General features: G+C 40.8%; 1 protein-coding gene and 1 pseudogene across 5 annotated transcripts in view; both read right to left on the bottom strand.

Annotated features, from left to right (window-relative positions):
• Positions 1–22,344, bottom strand: part of GDPD1 (glycerophosphodiester phosphodiesterase domain containing 1) — a 57,022-nt gene that overhangs the window by 7,232 nt on the left and 27,446 nt on the right. For all 4 annotated transcript variants that reach the window (XM_032280695.1, XM_032280694.1, XM_032280693.1 and 1 more), the window contains exons 3-7: positions 19,020–19,155; positions 15,242–15,287; positions 11,140–11,258; positions 10,381–10,470; positions 246–379 (exon numbers count right to left, since the gene is read on the bottom strand). In XM_032280695.1, coding sequence (XP_032136586.1) covers positions 246–379; positions 10,381–10,470; positions 11,140–11,258; positions 15,242–15,287; positions 19,020–19,155 — 525 coding nt within the window. The remainder of the gene's footprint in view (positions 1–245; positions 380–10,380; positions 10,471–11,139; positions 11,259–15,241; positions 15,288–19,019; positions 19,156–22,344) is intronic.
• LOC116553306 lies at positions 1,342–2,161 on the bottom strand (annotated as a pseudogene). Its single transcript, XR_004269696.1, has one exon. The product of XR_004269696.1 is annotated as a nascent polypeptide-associated complex subunit alpha pseudogene (transcript).

The raw sequence follows: 22,344 nt of genomic DNA, 5'->3' as shown, positions 1-22,344 counted from the left end.
ATTCTTTTTATCTGATTTCTGACTATACAGACACAGAAAACCATCATAATCTAAACTGGGTCCTGATTATTTGTTTTAGAGAATGTGTCTTAATTACATAAAAATTCATAATATAGGTCAGGTGATAGAACATGGAAATCACTACAGAAATCTCTTCTTCATCATTGATACTGATATTAGTGAGCTTTTACCTTAGTCCTTCTGTAATTGATAATTGATTTTAAAATAAAAGAGTAACCACTTACTTCAGTATAATAGAAGGCATTGGGATTTCAAAAAACTGTTCTCGAATGGGCACAAAGGGCAAGAGGCCAGTGAAGAAAAGGCCAAGAATGAGCAGGACACGTTGTAGACTGAACAGTATGGGAATATCTGAATTCTAAAAGACACAAACAATATTACATGTTGCTTTTACAACTGCTCAAATAAAGAGGGTTACTTCACAACTTTCAATATTTCCCAAGGCTATATTTGACATCCATTACAAGCATTCCCTGGATTATAAATATTCATTTTCAAATACACCACGCTTAAAAGTGGCTAGTCCTTGATAAATGGGTCAGGGTTGATATTGGAGCCTTACAGTGTAACGATGTTACTAAAGTTTCTCTATTACCTTCTCTGCTTTTGCAATACCGCTTGTCTGTTGGTTACAGTACTTAGAGCTAAAGACTAAACATGTCAGAATCCAATGTAACAAAATGAAAAGATGAATATATGGAATATTCAATAACTTTACTTCTGTTTAAAAAATATATAGCTACATATCTCCATATATGAGTATATATATAGATACATATCAATACTGTTGGAAATGTCATCTTTTAGCTATGTTATGAATCAAATATCAAATATAAATAGGATTTTGTAAACTAGTCCAAGAATCTAACCACCATTTTAAGTTTCTATTGGAAATGTGTTCAATATCCCAAAACTTTTAAAATGCAAGATAGACATATATACAAACACACTTTTAATTGTGCCAAAATACACATAACGGTTTAAGATCTTTTTTTTTTGAGATGTAGTCTCACTCTGTCACCCAGGCTGGAGTGCCACTCTGTCACCCAGGCTGGAGTGCAGTGGCACAATCTCAATTCACCTCAACCTCCACCTCCCGGGTTCCAGCAATTCTCCTACCTCAGTCCCCCAAGTAGCTAAGATTACAGGCCTGTACCACCATGCCAGGTTAATTTTTTTATATTTTTAGTAGTGACAGGGTTTCACTATGTTGGCCAGGCTGGTCGTAAACTTCTGACCTCAGGTGATCCACCTGCCTCGGGCTCCCAAAGTGCTGGGATTACAGGCATGAGCCACCATGCCCAGCCAAAATTTAAGATCTTTTTTTTTTTTTTTCCAACAAGAAGCCATAAATTTATTTATGATAGAAACAATACAAATTTCAAACAAAGCTGCAGTTACTCCTTTGAGACACCAAAAAAAGTTGCTTTCAGATGGTTACATTGTTAATTTCATAATAGCATTTACAATATCATTACTGCTGTTCTTCAGGGCTCGGACTGCCTTTGCTCTCTACACATTTGCTTGTGACATGACCAGTTCTATGTCTTTAACTTCTACACCTGCTTCATCGACCTCTTCCTCTTCACTCTCCTCTTGTGCAGTTGGAGTCTGTGTGTTTTCTTGAATGTTTGAGACAGCTTCACCTTGAACTTTGAATTTCTCAGCAGCTACTAGTTGTGCTTGCTGAGATGAATCTTCGATCTTGGCTTCCCCAAACACTATGTAGGTATCCGAAGCAGGGCTCTTGTAGACATCTGGTTTTGTGATGACAAAGAGGATATTCTTAGATTTCCGGATAGTGACTCTAGTAACTCCTGTAAACTCCTGTCGAAGACCCAGTTTGGACATAGCCTTCCGTGCCTTCTTTTCGCTTCGACTCTGTTTTGCTTTACTGATGGGTTCTTCATCTATCTCAGCTGCTGCCGCCAGCTGAGCTTGTTGTGTGGTTGCCTGGGTGGAGTCCTGTTCTTCAAGCTCTGGTACTGATTCATCACTGTCAGATTCTGTTCCAGATCCTGTCTCAGCCTGGGGCTGCGGCAACTCCTGCTCTGTAGCAGGGACGGTTTCTGTGGCTTCGCCAGGCATTTTGTGCAGAGAACGCGGAATCAAGATGGCGGCCAGATCTTAATCTTTTTTATTTATTTTTCACCTCCCCCAACTCCTGCCCCCCAGCAAAATTGAATGTTAACCATTTAAAAAAAATAAATTTTTTTATTTTTTTTTTTTTATTTTTAAGACGGGGTTTCACCGTGTTGGTCAGGCTGGTCTTTAACTCCCAACCTCAGGTGATCCGCCCGCATTGGCCTCCAAAGTGCTTGGATTACAGGCGTGAGCCACCACGCCCGGGCCTTTTTTTTTTTTTTTTTAAATGTCAATCATTTTTATTTTTATTTATTTATTTATTTATTTTGAGATGGAGTTTCGCTCTTGTTACCCAGGCTGGAGTGCAATGGCGCGATCTCGGCTCACCGCAATCTCCGCCTCCTGGGTTCAGGCAATTCTCCTGCCTCAGCCTCCTGAGTAGCTGGGATTACAGGCACGCACCACCATGCCCAGCTGATTTTTTGTAGTTTTAGTAGAGACGGGGTTTCACCGTGTTGACCAGGATGGTCTCGATCTCTTGACCTTGTGATCCACCCGCCTCGGCCTCCCAAAGTGCTGGGATTACAGGCGTGAGCCACCGCGCCCGGCCAATGTCAATCATTTTTAAATGAAGTTTGGTGGTTTCAGTATATTCACACTGTTGTGCAACCAAAGTCCAAAGTCTTTTCATTTTGCCAAACTGAAAACAACTCTATGCATCTTTTTTCTTTTCTTTTCTTTTCTTTTTTTTTTTGAGACAAGGTCTCACTGTCAACCAGGATGGAGTGCAGTGGGACAACCAAAGCTCACTGCATTCTCGACCCTGGCTCAGGCAATACTTCCATCTCAGCCTCCTGAATTATAATAGATGGGACTACAGGTGTGAGCCACCACGTCCAGCTAATTTTTGTATTTTTTTTATAGAGATGAGGTTTCACCATGTCACCCAGGCTGGTCTTGAACTCCTGGGCTCAAGCAATTCACCTGCCTCAACCTCTCAAAGTGCTGGGAGTATGGGTGTGAGTCACCTCGCCCAGCCAACTTTATACCATTAAACAACAAATCTCCATTCCCTCTCTCCTTGTCCTCATATGTACATATGATAGACCCATGTGTTTACACACACACACACACACAGAGAGAGAGAGAGAGAGATAGATAAATGATAGATAGATATTACACGGGGTCTCGCTCTGTCAACCAGGCTAGAGTACAGTGACCAGATCATGGCTCACTGAAGTCTAGACCTCCCAGACCCAAATGATCCCACACTTTTTTTTTTTTTTTTTTTTTGAGGCGGAGTTTCGCTCTTGTTGCCCAGGCTGGAGTGCAATGGCGCGATCTCGGCTCACCGCAACCTCCACCTCCTGGGTTCAGGCAATTCTCCTGCCTCAGCCTCCCGAGTAGCCGGGACTACAGGCACGCGCCACCATGCCCAGCTAATTTTTTTTTGTATTTTTAGTAGAGACGGGGTTTCACCATGTTGACCAGGATGGTCTCGATCTCTTGACCTTGTGATCCACCCGCCTTGGCCTCTCAAAGTGCTGGGATTACAGGCGTGAGCCACCGCACCCGGCCGTGATCCCACACTTTAGCCTCCCACACAGCTGGGACTTCAGACACATGCCACCATGCCAACCTAATTTTTCAAAAATTTTTTGTAGAGTCAGAATCTCATTATATTGCCCAAGCTAGTCTTGAACTCCCAGGTCCAAGCATTTCTCCCACCTCAGCCTCCCAGAGTGCTGGAATGACAAGTGTGAGCTACCATGGCAGGCCCTGCTATATTTATTTTTAAAAAAACAAAAATTATGCTTACATTAAACTTTTAATAAAAACATATTTCTAAAATCACATAAAAGTAATTTATTTTATTTATTCATTTTTTTAAGATGGGGTTTCATCATGATGGCCAGGCTGGTCTTGAACTCACCTCAGGTGATCCACCCACCTCAGTCTTCCAAAGTGCTAGGATTACAGGCGTGAGTCACCACGCCCGGCCTAAAAGTAATTCATTTCAAATAATTAGCTCTAGGCTGGTCGTAGTAGCTCACGCCTGTAATCCTAGCACTTTGGGAGGCTGAGGCAGGCGGATCACTTGAGGTCATAAGTTCAAGACCAGCCTGGCCAACATGGTGAAACCCCATCTCTACCAAAAATATAAAAATATAAAAATTAGCTAGGTGTGGTGGCATACGGTGGTAACCCCAGCTATTCGGGAGGCTGAGGCAGGAGAATCACTTGAACCTGGGAGATGGAGGTTGCAGTGAGCTGAGATCACACTACTACACTCCATCCTGGGTGACAGAGCAAGACTCTGTCTCAAATAAAACAATAAATAAATAACTAGTTCTAAATTATCCTCTTCTTTGTTTTAAAAAAATAGAGTAAATAAGTTTGAGAATTTATTTTGCCCCTTTGTGACATGGTGCTTTGTAATGTTTTTGGCTTACTTAATACAGGTGTTTCAGTTGTAACACAATGTACAAGTCACTGAAAAATCCTGAGTTCTGCAAATTCATACAGTAAGCATAACAGAGCTTATGAGAAAAACAGGGTTAGGGGCTGACCCTCAAAACTTAAGGCCGGCATGGTGGCTCACACCTATAATCCCAGCACTTTGGGAGGCTGAGGTGGGTGGATCACTTGAGTTCAGGAGTTTGAGACCAGCCTGGCCTCAATAATAATAAGAATAAGAAGAAATTATTCTTAGTAGAATACTTTTAGTACTCTACTAAGAATACAAAAATTAGCCAGGCATGATGGCCGGTGCTTGTAATCCCAGCTACTCTGGAGGCTAAGGCAGGAGAATCACTTGAACCTGGGAGATGGAGGTTGCAGTGAGCTGAGGTTGCACCACTGCACTCCATTGTGGGCAAGAGTGAGACTGTCTCAAAAAAAAAAAAAAAAAAAAAACTTGGCTGGGCACAACTGGCTCATGCCTGTAACCCCAGCCAGCACTTTGGCAGGCTGAGGTGGGTGGATCACTTGAGGTCAGGAGTTCAAGACCAGCCTGACCAACACGGAGAAACCCCATCTGTACTAAAAAATACAAAAATTAGCTGGGTGTGGTGGTGGGATCTGTAATCCCAGCTACTCGGGAGGCTGAGACAGGGGAATTGCTTGAACCCACAAGGAGGAGGTTGCAGCGAGCCAAGATTGCACCACTGCACTCCAGCCTGGGCAACAGAGCAACACTCTGTCTCAAAAAATAAAATAAAATAAACTTATGCAACTTTGGAACCAGAGCACTAAAAAAAAAAAAGAAAAAGAACCACTGCATTGAGTGTGAATGAATAAAAAGTCATTACATGCCACATTTTCCCACTACCATTGTGTGCCCCAATTCTTTTTATGTTTATATTTTCAGTTTCCAACATCTGGAAATTAAAAGGCTGATGTAAAATTCTTATAAATCATACTTTAAGAATTGCAAAAGTAGGCTGGGTACAATGGCTCATGCCTGTAATCCCAGCACTTTGGGAGGCTAAGCTGCGAAGATCACTTGAGGTCAGGAGCTCGAGAGCAACCTCACCAACAGGTAGAAACCCCGTCTCTACTAAAAATACAAAATTAGCCAGGCCTGGTGGTGGCACATGCCTGTAATCCCAGTTACTGGGGAGGCTGAGGCAGGAGAATTGCTTGAACCCAGGAGGCAGAGGTTTCAGTGAGCCAAGATCATGCCATTGTACTCCAGCCTGGGCTGGAGTTTTCTTGAAACTCTGTCTCAAAAAAACAAAAACAAAAACAAACAAACAAACAAAAAAACGTGCAAAAGTTATATCAATTATATAGCATGTTGGTAACATGAATAACAAATTTTTCTGAGACATTTTTTTTTTTGTTGAGACGGAGTCTTGCTCTGTCGCCAGACTGGAGTGTAGTGGCGCAATCCGGGCTCACTGCAACCTCTGACTCACTGGTTCAAGCGATTCTCCTTCCTCAGCCTCTGGAGTAGCTAGGATTACAGACCCATGCCACCACTTCCAGCTAATTCTTGTATTTTTAGTAGAGACGGGGTTTCGCCATGTTGGCCAGCATGGTCTCAATTTCCTGACCTCAAGATCTGCCTGCCTCGACCTCCCAAAATGCTGGGATTACAGACGTGAGCCACCACACCCAGCCTATTGACACATTTTTACTGTGATGTTTGGAAATTGCTGCTGAAAGGTTTTTAGAGTTTTTAAATTCAAAAATGACAGAAAGCCAGAGGATTCTGGAAAAATATAGGAATCAAGGGAAATATTCTGTGATTACAGGCTAAAAGTAAGCCTTTTATTTTGAAAGAATTATAGACTTATGGAAAGTTGCAAAAATAGTATAGTCCCATGCAGCCTTCGCCCAACTTCCTCAAAAGGTGACATTTGATTAGTATAGTACCAAAACCTGGAATTGATATTGGTATCTTAGTGTTCATTAGACTACATAATTTATTCGATTTTCATTATTTTTTAAACATTGTCATTCGTTTGTGTGTGTGTAGTTCTTGCAATTTTAACCCACGTATAGATTCATGTAACCACTACCAGTCAAGATACAAAGCTGTTTCATCACCTCTTTTCTCCCCTTTTATAGACAGTTACCTTGGGATCTCTCAGGCTCTGCTGCACATAAAACCTACTTGCATTAGGCCAGGCGTGGTGGCTCACACTCGTAATCCCAGCACTTTGGGAGGCCGAGGCAGGCAGATCACTTGAGGTCAGGGGTTCGAGACCAGCCTGGCCAATACAGTGAATCCCCATCGCTACTAAAAATACAAAAATTAGCTGGGCATGGCAGCACACGCCTGCAATCCCAGCGAGTCAGGAGGCTGAGGCAGGAAAACTGTCTGAACCCAGGAGATGGAGGCTGAAGTGAGCCTAGATCAAGCGACTGCACTCCAGCCTGGGCTGGAGTCTCCAAAACAACAACAACAACAAAATTGCTTGCTTTTATGGGAATCTCAATTATACTCTGAATCGTAATGATGCTGACTTTGCAAGTTTTTGCCTTCTCTGCTAGGAAGGAAGGCCTGCCCAAATAGATGTTTTGTTTTGTTTGTTTATTTTTTAAGGCTAGTCAAATGAAACAGTGGGAATGGAGAAGGAAAGAAATCGGTAATTGGTTGTAATCAATTAATTGTAAACACACTACACTCAGATCAGCCACCAAAAAGTTCTTTGTATTTAAAAATTGCTACTTATATCATGGTATTTCTTCTCTATTACAGATTATTTCAGCATCTTCAATGCTCAAGATTTTTTAACATCTTAAATTTTAAATTCTCTTAGCTGATTATTTATGTAAACTTGCTTATGAAGGTTTAACTATCATTTTAAAACACATAAAATTAATTTTTATACACTTGTTTTTTTGAGACAGAGTCTCATTCTGTTGCCCAGGCTAGAGTGCAGTGGTGGAATCCCAGCTCATTGCAACCTCCGCCTCCCTGGTTCAAGCCATTCTCCTGCTTCAGCCTCCTGAGTTGCTGGGATTACAGGCATGCGCCACCATGCCTGGCTAATTTTTATATTTTTAGTAGAAATGAGGTTTCATCATGTTGGCCAGGCTGGTCTCAAACTCCTAACCTCAGGTCATCCACCCTCCTCAGCCTCCCAAAGTGCTGGGATTACAGGCATGAGCCACTGCACCTGGCTGATATATTTTCTTTAACCAGAAAATTTTCAGTGGGTAGATGGTCCTGCTTTTACATCTTATTTAATAATCATGAACTTGCATGATCTTGGCTTAACTTCCTTAAGTCCATTTCGGGTGTTAGGGTAAAAAGAAGCTAAAGTTGAGGAACCAGATAATTTTTTTCTATTTTTTTTCCTGAAGGATAATAGGATTTTTTTTTTTTTGGAGACAGTGTCTGGCTCTGTCACCCAGGCTGAAGTACAGTGGCAGGATCTCGGCTCACTGCAACCTCTGTCTACCAGGATCAAGCCATTCTCCCACCTCAGCTTCCCAAGTAGCTGAGACTACAAGCATGTACCACCACGCCCAGCTAGTTTTTGTATCTTTAGTAGAGACAGGGCTTCCTCGTGTTCCCTAGGCTGGTCTCGAACTCCTGGGCTCCAAGTGATCTGTCTGCCTTGGCCTCCCAAAGTGCTGGGATTACAGGGGTGTGAGCCACTTAGCCTGACCCTAAATAGTTTATCTCTTTTTTTTTCTTGAGATGGAGCTCTGTTGCCCAGGTTGGAGTGCAGTGGTATGATCTCGGCTCACTGCAACCTCTGCTTCCCAGGTTCAAGCAACTCTCCTGCCTCAGCCTCCCTAGAAGCTGGGATTACAGGAGCACACCACTATGCCCAGCTATTTTTTGTATTTTTATTAGTTTTTTCCTATGTTGGCCAGGCTGGTCTTGAACTCCTGATCTCAGGTGATCTGCCTGCCTCAGCCTCCCACAGTGCTGGGACTACAGGGGTGAGCCACCGCGCCCAGCCTTTTTTTTTTTTTTTTTTAATAGAATTGGAAGTCTTACTATGCTGCCCAGGCTGGTCTCAAATTCCTGGCCTCAAGCAATCCTCACCCCTTAAATAAATTCTTTCTTTAAAAAAAAAAAAAAGAAAAAAGGCCGGGCGCGGTGGCTCACGCTTGTAATCCCAGCACTTTGGGAGGCCGAGGCGGGTGGATCACGAGGTCAAGAGATCAAGACCATCCTGGTCAACATGGTGAAACCCCGTCTCTACTAAAAATACAAAAATGAGCTGGGCATGGTGGCGCATGCCTGTAGTCCCAGCTACTTGGGAGGCTGAGGCAGGAGAATTGCCTGAACCCAGGAGGCGGAGGTTGCGGTGAGCCGAGATCGCGCCATTGCACTCCAGCCTGGAGCCTGGCCAGCATGGCGAAACCACAACAAAAAAAAAAATACAAAAACTAGCTGGGTGTGGTGGCGGGCACCTGCAGTCCCACCTACTCAAGAGGCTGAGGCAGGAGAACCGCTTGAACCCAGGAGGCAGACCATCCTGGTCAACACGGTGAAACCCCGTCTCTACTAAAAATACAAAAAAATTAGCTGGGCATGGTGGCGCGGGCCTGTAATCCCAGCTACTCAGGAGGCTGTGGCAGGAGAATTGCCTGAACCCAGGAGGCGGAGGTTGCGGTGAGCCGAGATCGCGCCATTGCACTCCAGCCTGGGTAACAAGAGTGAAACTCCGTCTCAAAAAAAAAAAAGAAAATTGGAAATAATTAATAATAATAATAGAAAGGGGTCTCACTATGTTGTCCAGGCTGGTCTCAAACTCTTGGGCTCAAGCAATCCTCCCACTTTGGCCTCCCAAAATGCTGAGATTACAGGCATGAGCAACTGTACCCAGCTAAATAATTTAACTCAAAATTACACAAAAAAATTTCAATTACCTAACACAAGACAGTGATTAAAAGATAGAAACTATATTTTTCCGATAATACACATAATGAAATATTGGTAAGCAATTAACATTAGCATGCAAACATAATAATTCTGTGAACCAGTTCAACTGCACTGAACTTATATTGCTAGGTCCCAATCATTATCTCTACTATATTAAACTTCTGGCTAGTTGCTTTCACCCAGTACCACTACCTTTGTATGAAGGCTATGAAATAATGTAAGTTTTTTTTTTTTTTGTTTGAGATGGAGTCTCGCTCTGTCACCCAGGCTGGAGTGCAGTGGCACGATCTTGGCTCACTGCAACGTCCGCCTCCCAGGTTCAAGCAATTCTCTACCTCAGCCTCCCAAGTAGCTGGGATTATAGGCATGTGCCACCATGCCCGGCTAATTTTTGCATTTTTTAGTCAAGATGGGGTTTCACCATGTTGGCCAGGCTGATCTTGAACTCCTGACCTCGTGATTCACCTGCCTCAGCCTCCCAAAGTGCTTACAGGTGTGAGCCACAGTGCCCAGCTGAAATAAGATAAGTTTAAAAAATTATTATTGTAATAGGACCCCGGCACAGTGGCTCACTCCTGTAATTCCAGCACTTTGGGAGGCCAAGGCAGGAGGATTGCTTGAGTCCAAGAGTTTGAGACCAGAGTGGGCAACATAGTGAGACCTCATCTCTACTAAAGATTTAAAAATTAGCTGGGTGCTTGTAGCCCCAGCTACTTGGGAGGCTGAGGCAGGAGGATTGATTGAGCCCAGGAGTTTGAGGTTGCAGTAAGCTATAATTGCACCACTGCACTCCAGCCTGGGTGATAAAGTGAGACCCTATCTTTAAAAATAAGAAAACAAAAAGTGTTGCCATAATAACTTATCATTTATAGACACACAACAACAAAGATAGATAATTCTGTATCATTTTTGAAGCTTACCTCTTTGTAGCACTTTTCTACAATTTCATAATTGGCATTACCCCACACTGTTATGTGTTCACGATTATACTGCTTCACCAACTCTGAAACCTACGTGTGAAAATTCAAAATTTTAATCATGTGCCTATCTGCAAATCCACTAACAACATTTCACTTAAAAAATGAATTAGAATTGACTATCTGTCAATGAACAGCATAACATTTTGGAAGAATCAATAGATAAATTTAATTATTTTATAAAATGCAAAATTTATTCACATTATGCCATCATATAATTTATTTAACAGATTACTGTTATTTAGTAATTTGACATAAACTAATCACAAATGAAACAAGTCAGACTAGAAGTTAATTATGTAAATGCCAGAATGACTGGTTCATACAAGCTTATTTTATCTATGACTGAGACATGACAGCTCTCTCTGAAAATAGGCTCTCCTACAGTAAAATTATCTCTTCTGGCCGGGCGCGGTGGCTGAAGCCCGTAATCCCAGCACTTTTGGAGGCCGAGGCGGGTGGATCACGAGGTCAAGAGATCGAGACCATCCTGGTCAACGCGGTGAAACCCCGTCTCTACTAAAAAAAAAAAAACAAAAAAAAAAAATTATCTCTTCTACTAGGGCATTATTTAAAACAATGCTGATCCCTAGGGTATCACATTTCCTTGAGCATTATCAATCTAAGCAGTCACCTACTCTAGCCTTATTTACTTCATGAAATAGGATATAACACACCCAGAAGAGGCAATGCCTTGAGTACCTTCTTAATCAGCACATTGTTGTTGACTTTGATATCGATGTTAATGGGAGTGTTAGGAAAGGCCTCAAAAACTTCCTTCAGTAATGGAATTCGGTTATCTTTTCCTTCACATTGGCATGCTGAGAAAGCAAGAATTTTAAATGTATTTTTTAAATATAACTTTTGCTTTTTGATAACTAGAAAAGTTATAGTATGTATTCATTAAAGGACATTTACAAAATAAGGAAAAATATAAAGAAGAAAAAAATCACGTAAATCCAACAACTTAGATATAAACACTATGACCACTTGGTATACTTTCTCTACTCTTTTTTCCTATGCATGATTTAATATAGTAATAATATGATGTGCTACAGAGTTTAACCTGATATTTTCACATAAAATATTTTCCTGTTGTTTTGCTGTGCTTATGATTATGATTTGTTTTTTTTTTAAGATGGGGTTTCACTATGTTGGTGATCCACCCACTTTGGCCTCCAAAGTGCCTGGATTACAGGTGTGAGCCACCACGACCGGCCTGGATTATGATTTGTTTTTAATTAATTTTTTATTTTGAGATAACCACAGTTGGAAAAAGAGAAGTTTGCCCCAGTATTTTTCTAGGCAGATGATAACCAGTTAGAAAATGGTGGACTACAAAAAGAAAAGAGGGAAATAACAGGAAACAGAAAAGATAAACAAGGAGTATGCCACAGGATGTGTTGTTTGATGTAATAGTGGCCAGTATAAAAGTTAGGGGCCACTATTTAAATAGTTTTCACTATTCAGGGAACTTTAAAACGATAATTATAGGCTGGGCGTATAATTATCTGTAATCCAAGCACTTTGGAGGCCAAGGCGGGCGGATCACCTTAGGTCAGGAGTTCAAGACCAGCCTGACCAACATGGTGAAACACCGTCTTGAAAAACAAAAACAAAAACAAAAAAACGATAATTATAGTCAACTCTAGATTATACAAATTATATATTTTTCATGACAAACAAATAGGTTACTTCCATGAAAAACAAATAGATTACTTTCAAATAATCAGGATAGATAATAACAGACCCTTTGGTTAACACTTCTTTTTTTTTTTTTTGAGAGAGAAGTCTCGCTTTGCTGCCCAGACTGAAATGCAGTGGCATGTTCTTGGCTCACTGCAGTCTCTACCTCCCAGGATCAAGTTATTCTCCTGCCTCAGCCTCCCAAGTATCTGGGATAACAGGCGCATGCACCATGTCCAGCTAATTTTTGTATTTTTAGTAGAGATGGGGTTTCACCATGTGGGCCACGCTGATCTCGAACTCCTGACCTCAGGTGATCCACCTGCCTCAGCCTCCCAAAGTAGCTGGCAGTGAGCTACAGGCGTGAGCCCTGCATCCCGTCCACAGCATTGTTCTTTCTTTTTCCCCCCCAAGATGGAGTCTTGCTCTGCCGCCTGGGCTAGAGTGCAGTGACCTGATCTCAGCTCACTACAACCTCTGCCTTCTGGGTTCAGCGATTCTCCTGCCTCATTCTCCCAAGTAGCTGGTGGGCACCACTACATCCAGCTAATTTTTTTTTTTTTTTTTTTTTTGTATTTTTGGTAGAGATGGGGTTTCACCATATTGGCCAGGCTGCTCTCAAACTCCTGACCTCGTGATCCACCTGCCTCAGCCTCCCAAAGTGCTGGGATTACAGGCGTGAGCCATTGAGCCCGGCCAGCATTGTTTTTAATACAGCAGTTGAGAATAGTGTCCCAGTGGAGAGGCAGTATGGTACAGCTGAACACTGGTCTGGTAAGATAGAGATCTAGTTCAAGTTCTAGCATTGTTATTTCCTTGTTATATGAATTTCGTTAGGTCAATTTGCATCTTTAGACTTCAGTTTCCTTGTCTATAACAGAAAATGAGATTAGACAGTCTCAAAGGTCTCTTCACGTTCAAAAATTGGCCAGGTGTGGTGGCTCACGCCTGTAATCCCAACACTTTGAAATGCCAAGGTGGGTTGGGCAGATCAGTTGAGGCCCAAAGTTCAAGACCAGTCTGGCCAACGTGGTGAAACTCCATCTCTACTGAAAATACAAAAAGTAGCTGTGTGGTGGCTGGCGCCTGTAATCCCAGCTATTTAGGTGGCTAAAGCATAAGAATCCCTTGAACCCGGGAGGCAGAGGTTGCAGTGAGCTGAGATTGAGCCACTTCACTCCAGCCTAGGCAAATAGTTTCATGACTTTATGAGTGATACACACACCAGGAAAAAAATTAAAATTTTTTATTTCCCTCAAAGGATTATTTTGGGGGGGACAAGGTCTCACTCTGTCTCCCAGGCTGGAGCATAGTGATATGATCATAGCTCACTGCAGCCTTGAACTCTTGGGCTCAAAGGATCCTCACACCTCAAGTGTCTTAAATAGCTAGGACTGTAGGCACATGCCAGGCTAATATTTTTAGAGATGAGGTCTTGCTAAACCCTCCCACCTTGGCATCTCAAAGTGCTGAGATTATTGGTGTGAGCCACCACATCTGCTGGATCTTTTAATTTTTGTGGGGCTTTCTTTGGCTTTGCTCTACAAAGGGAAAAATAGAAAAAACTTAATTTCTGAAATTCTTTTAATTTTCACAAGTTCAAAATTGACACAAATATTACAGTAGCTTGGCAAGTATAATCCTATAAATTACAAGAATGAGAAAAGTTTCCTCACACCAACAACTTCGACTTACTTGGAAATTGAAATCAAACATATCTGAGATTTAAATATCCCTTAGAAATAGCTAATGTTAAATTTTTTCTGATTTTTATTTGGTTTTCCAAAATTTCCCTAACAGTGGTCAATTTTTTTTTTTTTTTTTTTAAAGAGAACAAGGTCTTGCTATGTAGCCCAAGCTAGACTCCAACTCTTGGACTCAAACGGGCCTCCCAACTCAGTCTCCCAAGTAGCTGAGAATATAGGTGTACATCCACACCTGGCTTGGCCCATTTTAAATCTAGTTCATAGAACAGTTACAGTTCTTTTAAAAAATTATTATCAGTGGAGCTGACATTTAGTGAAGGTTTGAACTTTCATTAATTGTCAGCTCCACTGATAATAATTGCAAATCATACATGATACGGAGATTCATGATATAGTCACAACATAAGATATGTAGCATCTTATGGTTTTATTTATATGAGTTATACATTTGAATCATTCCAAAATGTGAGGCTGACTTGTGACAATGAGGGGGCAAAGATATATCTGTTCAGCACACACTTTAAGGTGGTATATTTTCCATTCTAACATCTGTAGTAACTAACAAGTTGGGTCAAGGGACATGATTCTTTGTGAGAAATGTTCCCTCAGAAGAAAACTGCTAAGTGAAGATGGCTAGGAAATGGTTTATTTGAAAGAAAGAATCCCTATTTAATCATTTAAAATAGGGAGCAGGTAAAAGACAGAATTAAATATTATGGAACCAGAAAGGATTTGAAAGGGATCCTTTCCATTCTTTTCATTTATTTTTATTTAATTAATTTATTTATTTATTTATTATGAGATAGAATCTTGCTCTGTTGCCCAGGCTGGAGTGCACTGGTGCAATCTTGGCTCCCTGCAACCTCCACCTCCCAGGTTCAAGTGATTCTCCTGCCTCAGCCTCCCAAGTAGGTAGGACTACAGGTGTGCACCACCATGCCTGGCTAATTTTTTTTGTATTTTTAGTACAGATAGGGTTTCACCATGTTAGCCAGGCTTATCTCGAACTCCTGACCTAAAGTGATCTGCCTACCTCAGCCTCTCACAGTGTTGGGATTACAGTCATGAGCCACAGTGCCCAGCCCTTTTCATTTATTTATTTTTGTACTTTTTGATGGATGGCTACTATAAGTTGCAACAGTATTCTACAATTTGAAGCTTTAGAAGTGAAATGTTTCTTGAAATCAGTATTCAGGTTTAAATTAACTGTATGTGAATTTAAGTAGAATGAATTGGTTAAATCTTTGGACCTGATAATTTCACATCAGATAATCTTCAAGGCTTCAGATTTACAGACCTGAGAGAACAGGCTTCGAGGTCAGTTGCTTTCAGGAAGAATGTACTATGACAAGAAACACACATATGTAAATGTAAAAAATATAAATGTTTAAGCCACAAATAAGAAATATTACCTCTTTGAAATGAAACATCCAGTTTGCCAAGGTAAGGTGGGAGCTCCTTTAAAAGATATGATTGAAAAAAAAGTTACCTTTCAAAAAATAATAAGATTCTAATGTCTTGCATGCAGACATAAAGATGTCCTTCTTCAACATAAAGAGTAAAACACTAGGAAACATGTTTACATAGGTGCCCATCAGCAGAACATCCCCAACAGCAAATTAACCGTATTACTTACTTATGCCATCTATAAAAAAAGATATCTGTACTACTTGATATACACCTTTTCACAATAATATACAAAGATTTCAGTAGAAATATCAGGAATATACAATTCAATGTAAAGAAAAATAATGAACAACTAAACAGATATTTAAACTTCTTAATAACCAATAAAGTGTTAATTAAAATTTAATCTAGTAAATTTTGGTATAATTAAAATGCTCAATACTAGTAAATATTATTTTTATTTTATTTTCTCTTTTTTTTTTTTTTTTTTTTTTGAGACAGGGTCTCATTCTATTGCCTAGGCTGGAGTGCAGTAGCACGATTATACCTCACTGTAGCCTTGCTCTTCTGAGCTCAATGGATCCTCAGAAGGACTGGGACTACAGGCATGAGCCACCACACTCAGCTGGCAAATGTCCTTTTACTCAATAATTTTCCTTCTGGGAGTATATTTAGAGAAATAATCTTAAAATAGAGAAAACTTTATATAAATAACTTTTATAAATCTAAATATTTGTATATCTTTATAAATAACTATATAAAAAGCTAAAGATAGACGAAGGTTTGTCTTTTTTTTTTCTTTCTTATTTTTTTTACACACATCCCCACCGGGGAGACGAAGCTTTGTCTTTATGCATAAAGCTGTTCAGTGCAGGCCGGGCACGGTGGCTCACGCCTGTACTCTCAACACTTTGGGAGGCTGAGGGAGGTGGATCACCTGAGGTCAGGAGTTCATGACCAGCCTGACCAATATGGCGAAACCCTATCTCTACTAAATACAAAAAATTAGCTGGGTGTGGTGGCAAATGCCTGAAATCTCAGCTACTTGAGAGGCTGAAGCAGTAGAATTGCTTGAACCCAGGAGGAAGAGGTTGCAGTGAACCAAAATTGCGTCATTGCACTCTAGCCTGGGCAACAAGAGTGAAACTCTGTCTCAAAAAAACAAAAAAGGCCAGGCGCGGTGGCTCACGCCTGTAATCCTAGCACTTTGGGAGGCTGAGGTGGGCGGATCACCTTAGGTCAGGAGTTCGAGACCAGCCTGGCCAACATGGTGAAACCCCGTCTCTTAAAAAAATATATATACATACATAAAAAAACAAAAAACAAAAAAAACTGTTTACTGCAGTGTTATCTAAAACAGTGAGCTAATCCAACGCCCAACAATAGAAGAATCATTTAAAAATAACTATATATTCACACAATGGAATAACTACAGTCATTTGAAATGTTAATGGCAGATAAGCATGGAATCTGAAAGGCCAAATATTGTATGATTCCAACTACATGACATTCTGGAAAAAACAAAACAACAGAGACAGCAAAAAGATCAGTGGTTGCCAGGGGATGAGGGAAGGGAGGACTGAATAGGCAGAACACAGAATTTTTAGAGCAGTGAAAATATTTTGTATGATAGTATAATTGTGGATACATGTCATTATAAATTTGTCCAAAACCACAGAATGTACAAGAGTGAACTCTAATGTAAACTATGGACTATGGGTGATAATATTGTGTCAATGTACGTACCACTCTGATGCAGATGTTAAAAGTGGGGGACCCCGTGTCTGTGTGGTAACTGTGCAAGTATGTGGGAACTCTGTATTTTCCACTCGATTTCGCTGGAAACCCAAAACTTCTCTAAAAAATAAAGTCTATTTTTTTAAAAGCATGGAAAAGCCTGGGTGCAGTGACTCATACCTGTAATCCCAACACTTTGGGAGGCTGAGGTGGGTGGATCACTTCAGGTCAGGAGTTCAAGACCAGCCTGGCCAACATGGTGAAACCCCATCTCTACTAAAAATACAAAAATTAGCTGAGTATGGTGGTGCATGCCTGTGGTCCCAGCTACACTGGAGGCTGAAGCAGGAGAATAGCTTGACCCTGGAAGGCAGAGGTTGCAGTGAGCTGAGATTGCGCCACTGCACTCCAGTCTGGGCCATGGAAAGCATGGAAAAATGTTTATTATATTATAATGTTTCTTTTTTTTTTTTTTTTTTTGAGACAAAGTCTTGCTCTTTTCGCCCAGCCTGAAGTGCAATGGCACCATCTCGTCTCACTGCAACCTCCACCTCCTGGGATCAAGCGATCCTCCTGCCTCAGCCTCCAGAGTAGCTGGGATTACAGTCTGATACCAACATGCCCAGCTAATTTTTGTATTTTTGGTAGAGATGGTGTTTCACCATGTTGGCCAGGCTGGTCTCGAACTCCTGACCTCAGGTGATCTGCCCCCGCCCCCAGCCTCCCAAAGTGCTAGGGTTACGGGCATGAGCCACTGAGGCTGGCCATTATCATGTTAAAGTATCTAAAATTCAACATACATGATACACAGTGAGAAATCTAAAAAACATACAAGGTATACATAAGGTAGAAGGCTATTAACATAAGTGTTTTTTTTTTTTTTTGGTGGTAACATTATGCACGATTTTCCCCTCCATTCACCAGTATTTACTATGATGAATATGTACATTATAATTATCATATTTTTTTTTCTTTTTTTTTGAGTTAGAATTTCACTCTTGCCCAGGCTGGAGTGCAGTGGCATGATCTTGGCTCAATGCAACCTCTGCCTCATGGGTTCATGCGATTCTCCTGCCTCAGCCTCCCAAACAGCTGGGATTATAGGCGCACCACCACACCAAGCTAATTTTTGTATTTTTAGTAGAGATGGGGTTTCACCATGTTTGTCAGGCTGGTCTCAAACTTCTGACCACAGGTGATCCACCTGCCTCGGCCTCCCACAGTGCTGGGCTTACAGGTGTGAGCCACTGCATCTGGCTTCATTTTGCTTTTGACACAGGCTCTCACTCTGTCACCCAGGCTGGAGTGCAGTGGTGCAATCTTGGCCCACTGCAGTTTCAAATTCCCAGGATCAAGTAATCTTCCCACCTTGACCTCCTGAGTAGCTGGGAACATAGGCATGTGCCACTATGCTTGGATAATTTTCCTTTTTGGATAATTTTCAGTGGGACTCTGACGCTTTCTGAGACAGAGTCCCACTCCAGTCCCAGGCTGGAGTGCAGTGTTACCATCTCAGCTCACTGCAACCTCTGCCTCCTGGGATCAAGTGATTCTCCTGCCTCAGCCTCCTGAGTAGCTGGGATCACAGGTGCCCGCCATCATACCTGGCTAATTTTTGTATTTTTAGTAGAGACGGGGTTTCACCATGTTGGCCAGGCTGATCTCAAACTTCTGACCTCAGGTGATTCGCCCGCCTCAGCCTTCCAAAGTGCTGGGATTACAGGCGTGAGCCACCACACCCAGCCAATTTTCCTATTTTTAAAATAAAGATGGAATCTTGCTATGTCACCTAGCCTGATCTCAAACTCCTGACCTCAAACAATCCTCCCACCTCAGCAACCCAAAGTGCTGGAATTGTAGGCATGAGCCAGTATGCCCGGCCCCAAAATAGTTTTTTAAAATTTCCTGTGACATTCAATATTTAATCAATATTTAAATAATTTTAGAAATTATTTACTGAAGCAATGTCAGCTATTCACTATTTTTAAAAAATCTTACAGGCCATGATATCTATTAGATATTAATTTTTCATGCATTTTTACTTACACAGTATTTGAGATCAGAGATGTTTACATTGACGCCAGTTGCTCTCTTTAGATTCTCATCATGTGACACTACAACTTCTTCATCTTTTGTGATATGGCAGTCCAATTCTAGCATATCAGTTCCGATTTTAACCGCACTGAAGAAATAAAAGAAGAATGACATTGTGACACTTATGTATACATTTAGGTTACATGCATCAGATGTAACAATTCAAGAGTTACAAATCCAAAAAATCCCACAATACTAAAATATCTCCTTAATACCACCACCTAGTATGACTTATTCACATGAAAATATTCTAAGCGAACTGAGAATAAAAGAGGTCATGTTGCCTCCTTTCCATAACCAGTTATCTACAAGACAACATTCTTGGCATGAATTTATTCAAAGTCAATATAATGAATTACAGCAGGAATTTAATCTAATAAATGCTGAACATTCTTTCATTTATTTTATTTCATTTTATTTTTTTGAGTCAGAGTTTTGCTTTTGTCACCCAGGCTGGAGAGCAGTGGCACAATCTCAGCTCACTGCAACCTCTACCTCCTGGGTTCAAGCAATTCTCCTGCCTCAGCCTCTTGAGTAGCTGGGATTACAGGTACCTGCCAACATGCCCAGCTAATTTTTGTATTTTTTAGTAGAGATGGGGTTTCGCCATGAGGTCAGGCTGGTCTCTAACTCCTGACCCTAGGTGATCTGCCTGCCCCAGCCTCCTAAAGTGCTAGGATTACTTTGAGACGGAGTTTTACTCTGTTGCCAGGCTGGAGTGCAATGGCTCGATATGGGCTCACTGCAACCTCCAACTCCCTGGTTCAAGTGATTCTCCTGCCTCAGCCTCCCAAGTACCTGTAATCCCAGCACTTTGGGAGGCCGAGCCAGGAAGATTGCTTGAGTTGCAGGAATTGGAGACAAGTTGGGCAACATGAAGAGATCTCATCTTTACAAAAAAAATCAAAAATTAGCAAGGTAAAGTGGCACATCCCTGTAGTTCTAGCTACTAGGGATACTGAGGCAGGAGGGTCACTTGATCCCAAGAGGTCAAGGTTGCAGTGAGCTATGATCATGCCACTGTACTCCAGCCTAGGAGACAAAGTGAGGCCCTGTCTCTTTAAAAATAATAAAAATTTAAAAATACATATTTAACTTAGTTTACTGTAACTTCTTTATAAGCTTTTAAATTTTTAAAAACTTTTTGACTTTTGTAATGACAGCTTAAAACACAAACATTTTACAGCTGTATAAATATATTTTCTTTCTTTATATCCTTATTATGTTTTTCTATGTAAAAATTTTTTAACTTTTTTTTTTTTTTTTTTTATAGAGAGATGGGCTTTCACTATGTTGCCCAGACTAGTCTTGAACTCTTAGGCTCAAGTAATTCTCCTCCCAACTTGGCCTCCCAGAGTGTTGGGATTACAAGCACCACATCCAGCCAAAGCATAAAATTAAAGGTGTAGTTGCTCAGGTCTGTAATCTCAGCATTTTGGGAGGCTGAGGTAGGTGAATCATCTCTACAAAACCCCGTCTCTACAAAAAAATATGAAAGATTAGCCGGGCATGGAGACAGGCACCTGTAGTCCCAGTTACTAGGGAGACTGAGGTGGGGGGATTGCTTGAGCCAGAGAAGGGGAGGTGGCAATGAGCTGAGATCAGATCATGCCATTGCATTCCAGCCTGGGCAAGAATTCCAGAGCGACACCCTGTCTCAAAAAAAAAAAAAAAGTGTGTCCTAATCTGGCAATTTAAATAAAACTATATGTATTACCTCAGAAACCTTTCTAAGTTTGAAGTTTGTCTCTGGCTAAATTCTAGCTATTTTTAGAAATGTTTAGGAATTATTTGAAAAATATTTTCTATGTATGTTTATTGTTATTGACAAACTAATAGATAAAAAAATTAGAACAGTAAGTGTATCTAGAACTTGTAAATTATTCTAGTAAAATTATCCAATTTGATATGTAAATAGTTAGAACATAATGAAAAAATAAAAAATTTTTAACACTTTTGCCTTCAAAAATTTCCAAAAATAACAGCATGCACTTACTTCCATTGAAATATCAGCTATTTTACAGCTGAATTTCTGACAAGCTGTTGACAAATACAAAAAAGAAATTGGAGATGCCAAAGATACATTTCCAGAAAAAGAAATAAAACCTCTAGCTCTAAAAGAAGATGTGAAAGAAACTCCACAGAAACAATGCACAACTTAAAGCACTTATGTTAAAGAATTTACTTGAATCTCATTTATTCTTCACAACACCAAGGTTGTATCATTATTCCCATTTCATAGATAATTACTCATCTTAATTAGATATTCTAAATATTTATCATGAGAACCAGGTCACTGATTAATTACTTTGACTGCCAACTCATACTTCTAGCTACTGCAAATACAATTTGCTTCCTTCTTCTTACCATTCAGGCTAATACCATAGGGATGACATTGTCCTATGGGTATGTCCAAGGCAGCCTGCTTTAATAACCTAGTTGTAGGCCGGGCGCGGTGGCTCACGCCTGTAATCCCAGCACTTTGGGAGGCCGAGGCGGGTGGATCACGAGGTCAAGAGATCGAGACCATCCTGGTCAACATGGTGAAACCCCGTCTCTACTAAAAATACAAAAAATTAGCTGGGCATGGTGGTGCGTGCCTGTAATCCCAGCTACTCAGGAGGCTGAGGCAGGAGAATTGCCTGAACCCAGGAGGTGGAGGTTGCGGTGAGCCGAGATCGCGCCATTGCACTCCAGCCTGGGTACAAGAGCGAAACTCCGTCTCAAAATAAAAAAAAAAAAAAAACCTAGTTGTATTAGCCCTTGGGAACCACATCTTAAATGCTCAAGGGCTTAATGGCTGTGTGTGTGTATATGTGTAGAGTACAGTTCCTTAGTTTTTGCTTCTATGCTTTACTATGAAGGAGGCTCAGTCTCCTTCAGTCAGTCTTTAATAATGTTCTGCTTTATTCCTGAGTGTCCCATTCCATATTTCATTCATTAAGCAACTAGTGAGGGCCTATTGATGTCAGAGCCTGAGCTAAGCAATAAGAATTGTGAAATCAATAAGAAAAGATTCCTGCTCCTAAAGAAATAATAGAAGAGCCATATTCATAACCTAAGGGAGATGGTGTTTGTGAAAGCATTTTATACACCACATTAAATGGTGTTTGTGAAAGCATTTTATAAACCACATTAAATGGTGTTTGTGAAAGCATTTTATATACCACATTAAAGGACATTTCACACATTGAGACACAATTATTTGTCAGTTTTAATTACTTCTTTAGCCCCACTGTAACATAATAAATTTACATACACACACACACACACACAC

This window comes from Sapajus apella, unplaced genomic scaffold (assembly GCF_009761245.1).
Source record: "Sapajus apella isolate SASKATOON/1434 unplaced genomic scaffold, GSC_monkey_1.0 scaffold12, whole genome shotgun sequence".
NCBI lineage: Eukaryota > Metazoa > Chordata > Mammalia > Primates > Cebidae > Sapajus > Sapajus apella.
This window is presented reverse-complemented; position numbering and strand designations above follow the sequence as displayed.